The sequence below is a fragment of the Oryza brachyantha genome, chromosome 1 (genome assembly GCF_000231095.2).
Source record: "Oryza brachyantha chromosome 1, ObraRS2, whole genome shotgun sequence".
Taxonomy (NCBI): Eukaryota; Viridiplantae; Streptophyta; class Magnoliopsida; order Poales; family Poaceae; genus Oryza; species Oryza brachyantha.
In genome coordinates this window covers 10,612,181-10,620,827 of record NC_023163.2, presented here as the reverse complement: position 1 = coordinate 10,620,827, position 8,647 = coordinate 10,612,181, and the positions used below count along the sequence as shown (strand labels likewise).

The 8,647-nt window shown below is 43.4% G+C and overlaps 1 protein-coding gene across 1 annotated transcript; it reads right to left on the bottom strand.

Moving 5' to 3' along the window:
* Window positions 1–1,568: 1,568 nt before the first annotated feature.
* Window positions 1,569–2,286, bottom strand: LOC121053869 (salt stress-induced protein-like). The gene is made up of 2 exons (XM_040522167.1): window positions 2,092–2,286; window positions 1,569–1,808 (listed from the first exon to the last, which is right to left on the bottom strand). The coding sequence occupies exons 1-2, from the start codon at window positions 2,284–2,286 to the stop codon at window positions 1,569–1,571; spliced, it is 435 nt and encodes a 144-aa protein (XP_040378101.1).
* Window positions 2,287–8,647: the final 6,361 nt, after the last annotated feature.

Sequence of the window (8,647 nt, the reverse complement as noted above, 5' to 3'; positions counted from 1 at the left end):
TTTTACAGGTGTTAGCATTGTTCAGGCATGTCCGTAGGAGCACCCTGTGTGGAAGTGGAACCGCCTAGCCTTTCGTTGGTGATTGTGCCAACCATCTGGGAAAATCATTAATGGCTGCATCCCAACCCCAATGTACACAAATGTAACTCATATAGGTTCGTTTTTTATATTTTAATTTACGTAATGTATGGAGATAGTAATGGACATAAGGCAGTACTCACAAATCACATCCAATAATCTTATATCTCTCTTACACGAGAGAAGAGAGATAATATATTTTAATTCATATGAGTATTCTATATAGCTAAAGATAGCTCATGTTATTTTATTTCCTAATTCTTCCTTTCACAATGATAAAATAGTCTATATAAAATTATAGTGGCCATTTTTAACACACATGTCCTAATGCTATTTCGTAGCCGTGATCGTGAATGTTGAGTGACACCGTCGTGGGACGGAGGCTATCCTCTGGCATTTGCGCTTTGTGGGAGTAGCTTGCCAGGCGGATGCAGGAGGGAGCTATTTGCCATGGATTCATTTTTGACAGAATTTGCCTTGGATTCGATTTTCTATTTGGGGGACTAACTGGGAAGGAGAACGTACGGGAGAAAAATTCGATATCGTTCGTGGGCTGAGCTATCTGCGAACGCAGGTTGCTGGGCCTATTTCGTTCGCGGATGGCTGGGCCGTGCCAATGCGCGGCAATTAGGAAATAGGAACCGTGGATCCATCATGCTGGATTTGTCATCAAAGCACACAAAAAGCCCAAGAAATCAACAAGAAAAACCCTCATAGTATTCACGAAATCCACGCTGAGAGCCTTCCTAGTAAATACTCTATTCCATCGTCTTGCTTCAGCAGATACTTTATTCCTTTTTAAAAAATATAGTATCATACATATTAAAAAAAGATCGTCCATATTTGGATGCTTTGTTTTCACACTCCATATCTCAACATTAAGTCTCAAGAGAAGAGAGCGATAACATCATAAGAGGAGGTGGTTATAAAATATTAATAATATATATATAAATAATACAATATGGATTTCCTGTTCGAGTGATAACTAATATGAAGACATAATCCATTTTAGATGATTATCTAAATAGCAATGCTGATGATCAAATTTAGCTGAGCCACATAGAATGCTCTAAGCCCCGGCGAAACCACATAACGCTCCCACAAAGTTTACAAAAAGCCTAATGACATGTAAAAAACAAAAGCCCATCACACATATTCATCTTATCAACTTCCATTTTTAATAAGGACCATTAATAATGGGAGATCCAATAGTAAAAAAAAGTGACTAAAATTTGCCAAGTTTTTTTGTCACCTGGAAACAGAGATTATTATTAATTCACCCATAGATACAGTTATTAATATGACAAACACACATGGGAGGGGATAGTGCGATCAGATGAATCCCTAACTTATTGTAGCAACAAGTACTAAAGAAAGGAAATAGGAGAACATACATCGCCAACGTAGATGTATCATAGTGTATAACACATAGACTGGTGACGCATTAGGTCGTATCACAGAAGAAGTGTTTGTCCGTTGCATATTGGGAATCAAGGATCGACGTAGATGCCAATTGCATCGACAAGCGTTCCAGACCGTGCAAAGAATCCAACGACATGGGCAGAGTCTTGTAGTGGGATGCTGAATTCAGTTCCATTCCGTCTTCCAACCTCGTAGGTGTTGTTAACATTTGTAACAATCCTAAGGTACGTGACAACGTCAGTCAGCTCATAGACCGGACCATGCGTTCCATAAATCTCCGTCACGTACTCCGACGAGTCTAAGTTAATCTGCAATAAAACAATTTGTTAGTTTTCGATTATGTCTCCGTTGACAGGATCACCTAGTAGGGTGTGAAGCTGGCTGCTTGGGAGACAACTGTATTATCTTTTAGCTTATTCTTATAACTATAAGCTAAGATCTGTATTTTAAAATTTAAATTGAGAGTTAATTTAAAGACTTTTTTTATCATAGTTTATTTTTCATCGATTACTTTTAAGTAGCTAAGAATAATTAATAGGTCGTTTCGCTCGTGCTTAATATGAACTACAAGATTAGCACAAGAAGTGTTACATCGGTACAAAAGCCGTCGGCGCCACCCCATGGACCAATGAAATATTGCTCGTCGTCCTCGCCGATGTAGTTGAAGGCAATGGATCTGACTGAATCAGAGCTGAAGATTGTCAGACCTAGTAGCCTCTTGGGTCGGACACTGATGTCACTCGCATCCCCTCCTTGTCCTCCCCACAACCCAATCTTCACCGACATACTCTAAACAACCTACAAGAAGAGCTTAGTAAAACGAAACATGATTGCATAACCTGTATGCTTATATACTCCATCGAAACAGAGGTTAATTAAGTTGTTTAAGCCTGCGTTCTCTAGGAGACTAGGGTTGTGTTTTCTTACGATGAAAAACAAAATATTATATTATTGTTGATAGCTATCTAATGATATAAACGATGAAACTAATTACTACAAGAACGAAAAACTTACTTTACACATATTTGATGATGAAGATATTTATATAAATATATATATATATATTATATAAATAATAAAATTAACTATTAAAAGTTAAAATATACTTTAGAAAAGGTAGATGATAAACTTGTGTATAGAATTCATCGAAAAGACACGCCATTTAGCGGCTCGAAAGCGTGGGCACAAAACTCAAGAAAAAACTGAGAAAAATCTACGAGAAAGAACAATGTTATCCTAAATATAAAATATTGTACAACTTTGAGGCATCATTCTAAGTAACAACTTTGTTCATCTTAAGGTTACCGCCCATCTTTTTTTAAGTGTAAATCATTTTGAATGCTAAATAAGGTGTTTTTTCTTTCCTAAATGGTGATTCTTGTACACTTTTTAATTGACATCCACGCACTGTTTTTTTATCAGAGCAATAAAATTTGTTAAGTTATGCATTCATAAGCATATAGTATGTAAACAAAATATTAGGCACATTTTGAGTGGATGCAGAGATTAAAGAGTGTATAAAAGAAAAGAAAAGAAAAGAAAAGATAGCAAACCCATATTAAGCTCATTTTGAAATAGGAGACAGTAGTTAATAATGTGTGTTTTAAGTGAGAAACTACGCAATAAATATAGAAATCAAGGAAACAAAACAATAATCTTACACAATACTAGGACATGCGAGCAGCGACAGGACTAAAGGCTCATCTTTGATAGGTTATTGGGCTCTTGTTACAGATAAGTGGTCACTAATGACTACACGTACTTCTGGGAAATAACGTCCCATCATAGATAAATATACCTGTGACGGCCATAGGAAACACCCATCACACGGAAGCTCTAACCAACGTTTTTTATGTGTGATTACCCCGTCACAAGCGTGTTAGCTCTAACAGGCCTTACTGTAAACCCTTTAGAAATAAGTAGATCAACATTGATGGGGTACGCTTTGAAGCATTAGAAGTGACCTCTTCTGACGATTTTCTTGTCTACGCCTTAAATTTTGAAGCAAGATGAAGAAAACTATATACCTTGTAAAAGAAAGGAGGGTGTGGTATATATGCAACTAATTGTATATCTAACAAGGACTTTTTAAGCATATTTTTCACATGCTCTCGCTAGCACAGTATACGCTATCTGTGACGGGTATAAAAACACATTTGTGACCAGCGGATAACTGGTTAGCAATGAGTGGTCAGTGATAAGAAAAAAATTTCACCGATGGTACCATCTTTGACGGGCCAATACATTAGTCCGTAGCCGATGATGTCTACGGCCTATCAGAGATATACCATCCGTGACGGGCTATAACTTAGTGCATGTCACGGATGCGGCATCTGTGACGAGCTACCATTTATGGCCCGTCAAAGATATACCGTCATAACTTGCTTGGAGTTACGGCCCATCACGGATAGCAAAATAGGGGAAAAAATTAGTTTAAAAGGCTAGCCTCAGCAGTATGGTAGCCATGCCCTCTGCACAAAAGAACAAAAGCAGTATACACACATATATATTCCCAGAAACCCAGCAGTATACAACAGTAATATATCCGTAGGATATTTGAAATGTAACACGGTAACATCTAATATCTATATATACTTAAAGCACCTAGATATCACGTGTAGCTACAACTTTACTTAGAACTTAGGAAGAACTAGCTAACTAGAACGACATAAAGCATGGAGAGAATACTTGGTATGCATTATCATGCATTCGTACCTTCTTAAATCTCCCTGTAGTTGTCTGATTGCCTCTTTTTGTTGGGCAGTGGGCATATGAGCCCTCTCTATTTATACTACTTCTTCGGCAGAATATCCACCATGACTTGTTGCATTAGTGTACTCCACCCATAGTTTTAGAGTTGAGTATAGCTACTAAGTAAATAGATAGCAATGACACGAAGAAAGTTGTGATTGGTTAATAAGAGAATATATGTGAAAACATTAAATGAGGAATGGTTATGATTAGTTGAGATAAGGCATTAGGAGAAAAATATGTTCATTCCGAGATAAATCTAGGGTAGCAGAAATAATTTTATTAAGTACTCATCCTCTTATGTATTAGAGCATTCTTCAGATACTTATCTCATCTTATATCCTGAAAATAGAATAGCGAGGGGAAAAAGGTGCTTGAGCAGATACTCCATCACATCCTCCAAAAATAGAGCATCATCCATGTTTGAAAGAAAAAACTCTATATCTCAACATCCAATCCTAAGAGGAGAGCAACCCACAACAACATGAGAATAGGTGGTTACAAAATATTAATAAAATATATATGGATAGTGTAATATGTATGTTCTGTTAAAGTGATGACTGACATAAATAGATAATCTATTTTTACTGATCATCCAAATAGTAATATAGATGATCAAATTTAGATAAGCTATTGTGAATGCTCTTAATGTCCTCAACTGTGTATTAAACTTCATAATTTTCTACAGCTAGCCATCGTCACTGACTGGACGAGGTAATTGGTTTTTGACATACTTGGATCTGGTAACATCTAAAAGCCGTCGTCCTAGAGTTGAACAAGCCAATAACCACATCCTTGGTTTCACCGCATGGCCCACAATTAATCCTCCCCGTGCGTTCAGAACATGCCCAAGGTACCACTCACTCTGTGTGTTCTCGTGGGGACGGGTTTTGAACATTACCAAAGATAGATTAATCCAAGATTAATGTTTGGTTCAAGATTCGATCAAAATTTGAAAACACCATCCCTAAATTTTATATATTAGTATATCACCACTACACAAAGCATTTTCGTATATGGGCCGAAACCATATTCGCATGTGGTTGGCCCGCCCGCATACGCGAAACGGTTTGCAAAATTACCATTTGTGCATGCGGCCAGCCCAGCCGCATGCAAAGATTGATCTTCGCATGCGGTCAGTTAAGACGACCGCATTTTCGCATACAGCTGCTTACATGGGCCGCATGAGAAGATGGATTTTTCGCGGCCTACACAGGTGACCAAAGAAACTCAAGTCCGTGATGGTTAGGTACATATACACATAGACCGCCTTACGTTCCACTTTGAGGACGAGGATGGGAACCAGCATACGAGCGGCCCTTGGGGAGGCAACTATGGAGATGACTACACAGTACCAACACGTACTCATGATCCACAGATTTATAATTAATTAAGTTAGCCCCAACAAATACCAATTGAACGGGATACATAACAGAAAAAAGCTTAATTATACCTTGGAATATGTGTCTATGTATGCATATTTACTTTGATCCGAATGAGGATCTTAAGGAAGTGAAAGGGTCATTTGGTCCATTTGCATCGGCAAACCTGGCCTACACGGTGAACTCACTCACCTTTATCACGAACAAAGGTACTTACGGGCCATTTGGAAATCATGGCCCCAAGGACACTATATTAGATTATCGAATACATTCATAAATAATAGATTACGAATTTAAACCCTAATCAATACATGATCACCAATTAATTCAAATGCGGAAATTAAATAAACCTGCAGATGAAGCCATCTGACTCCCTTCTTTTCTTTCCTTCAATTCCGTCTTCTTTCCTTTGTTTCCAGCAAGATTAGATCGCCGGTGATCTGTTCTGAATCTCCGACCTTCGGGTCTCCAACGGCACTGCCCTGGAATCGCCGCACGAAACCCTTCCAGCGTGTCTCTGATCGGGAGAGGTTAATTTCGAATTTCTGGTTACGAGAATAAGCCACACGAGCGTTCTCGTGGGATCCTCTTCTTTTATATCACATTGGTGGGCCTCGGGGGCTTTTCCTAATCCTATTCTGACCCGTGACCACCGATCGCAATTACGGCCCATGAGGGTTACTGATTTAGAGTTAGAGATAGATTACGGATAGGATTACGGTGGTTATATCCTTTCCTAAATATCGGCTAACCAATAAATCAACCAACACACTGATTTCAACATCCCAGTGCAAAATGGCAGCATCGTTGGTGTCATACCCGGAGTTTCGTCCTAAGCCTAAAATCGTAAAAAAAAAATCCGTAATTAACAATTGGCTTAATTAACTCAGGAAAAATCCCTCTCAAAGAAATTAATTCAATTAAATCGAGGCTCGCAAATCGACTAACTGGATTTAAATTTAAATTGCAGAAGTATAAAATTTGGCCAAACGAATTAATTTAAAACTCGGCAAAAATGGGGTTTTCTCTTTTTTCCCTCCTTTTTCCTTTCTTTTTCCCTTCCTTCTCAAATTGGGCCGAAGTCCAATTTTCCTCCCTTCCTTTTCTTTTTCCTTTTTCTTTTTCTTTTTCTCCTTCCCGGGCCGGCCCAGCCGAGCCGGCCCACTTCCTCTCGGCCGGCCCAGCCGACCGGCCGCTCCCCCGCCCCCCGCGCGCCCCTGCCTGGGCCGCCGCTCGGCCCAGCTCGCAGCGTCCGCGCCCGCGCCGTGAGTCTGCGCCGTCTCCCTCCCCCTCGCGCCACTGACAGGTGGGGCCCACCTGTCAGTGACCGTTTCGCCGCCTCCGCGCCAGCCCGCGCCGAGTCCGACTCCGCGCCGCCGCCGCAACCACCGCCGCCGCAACGCTCGCCGCCGAGACCGCGTCGTCCCCGACACGGTCTCCAACCTCCGCCTGCCCTAGCCGGCGCCGCCACCCTATAAATCCCAAGCCGCTGCGCGCCGCCGCTCACTTTCCGTCGTCGCTCGAGTCGCCGCCGCGCCGTCGCCGTTCGCCGCCGCCGCGCAATCTCGCCGCCAGTCGCCGGTCGTCGCCTCCTAGCTGCGTCATCGCCTCCGCCTCGGTGTCGCCAACCTTTCCCGGGCTCTCGTCGTCGCCGGTGGACGCGTCGCAGCTCCTCCGACCTCGCCGCCGCGTCCGGCCTCCTCGCCGTCACCCGTCGATCTCCGCCGCCGTTGCCGATCTCCCGCTCCCACCCGCGTCGCCACCTCCGCCTCGATCTCGCCGACCCGCCCGCGCTCTCGCCGCCGCCGGTGAGCCTCCCCACCCTCCTTCCCTCTCTCCCCCTTCCCGGCCGACCGCCGCCGAGTCGCGCGCCGTCGCCGGACGAGTGCGAAGCTCGTCCTCGCCGCCGGCCGCTGCGGTCGTCGTCGCCTTCGCGTCGCAGTCGTCTAGCCACCGTCGCCTGCGCTCGTCCGAGTCGCGCTCGCCGCTCGCCAGTCGCCGCCGTGCCAGCCGTCGCCGCTGCTCTGCCGGATTGCGCCGCGTGCGTCGCCGCCTCGGCCGTCGTCGCTGTCGCGCCGCCGCTGCCGCGTCGCCCACCGCTCCCGCCGGCCGCCGCCGTCTGCCCGAGCCGCGCGCTCTGCCCCTTCCTCTCTGTTCCCCTCTCGCTGACGAGTGGCCCCACCCGTCAGCCGTCCCCCGCGCCCCTCCTCCTCTCTCTCCTCCCCGGGCCCGCGTGTCAGTCTCTCCCTCCCCCTCTCTCTCACCGACAGGTGGTCCCCACCTATCAGCCGTCAGCTTCCTCTCTCCTCGCTGACGTCAGCAGCCCCATTAATTGCGCAATAATCGATTTAGGACTTTTCTGTTTAGCTAAAAAACCCAGAAAACTTCTAAAATTCATAAGTAATTCATCTAGTCTCCGTTTAGGTCCATTCAAATTTCATTAAATCCAGAAAATTGTCAAGAATCCATTAAAAATAGTTTCTTTTGCTATTTCAATAGAGTTTGTGCCTGTTTTATTTATTTTTGTTCTTTGTCGCTTAGATTCGGACCCCGCCGAAGAGCCGGTTTACTTCGAGATCGTCGCCGAAGTTCCCCAAGGGCCAGAGCAAGGCAAGTGACACTCATCCTTGAACATATTGAACCTATTATTGCAAATTCCCCGCTTTATTATTTCAAACGTGCATTGTTTTAATTAAAGTAGTTACTTTATGTCATTTTCGGGTAAACCTTATTATTATGCCGTTGTTTATCCAACTTTATTCACTGCTGGACCAGGGGAAACTTGATTAGAGTTAGGCCTAGGTTAATGCTTAGCCATGCTTAGAACAAATAGCTCATGGGATCACAGTTAATCATGCTTAGTTCTGAATAGCTGAGATACTGATTCACTACTCGGTTCGGGTTAATGTCAACTGAAATATTGATAATGGTGGGCTGTGGGTGCATGGTTTTGAGAGTCGCACCCATGGCGATTAAGGACCGGTTCACGGGAAACCCTGGAAGTAATTAAGTGC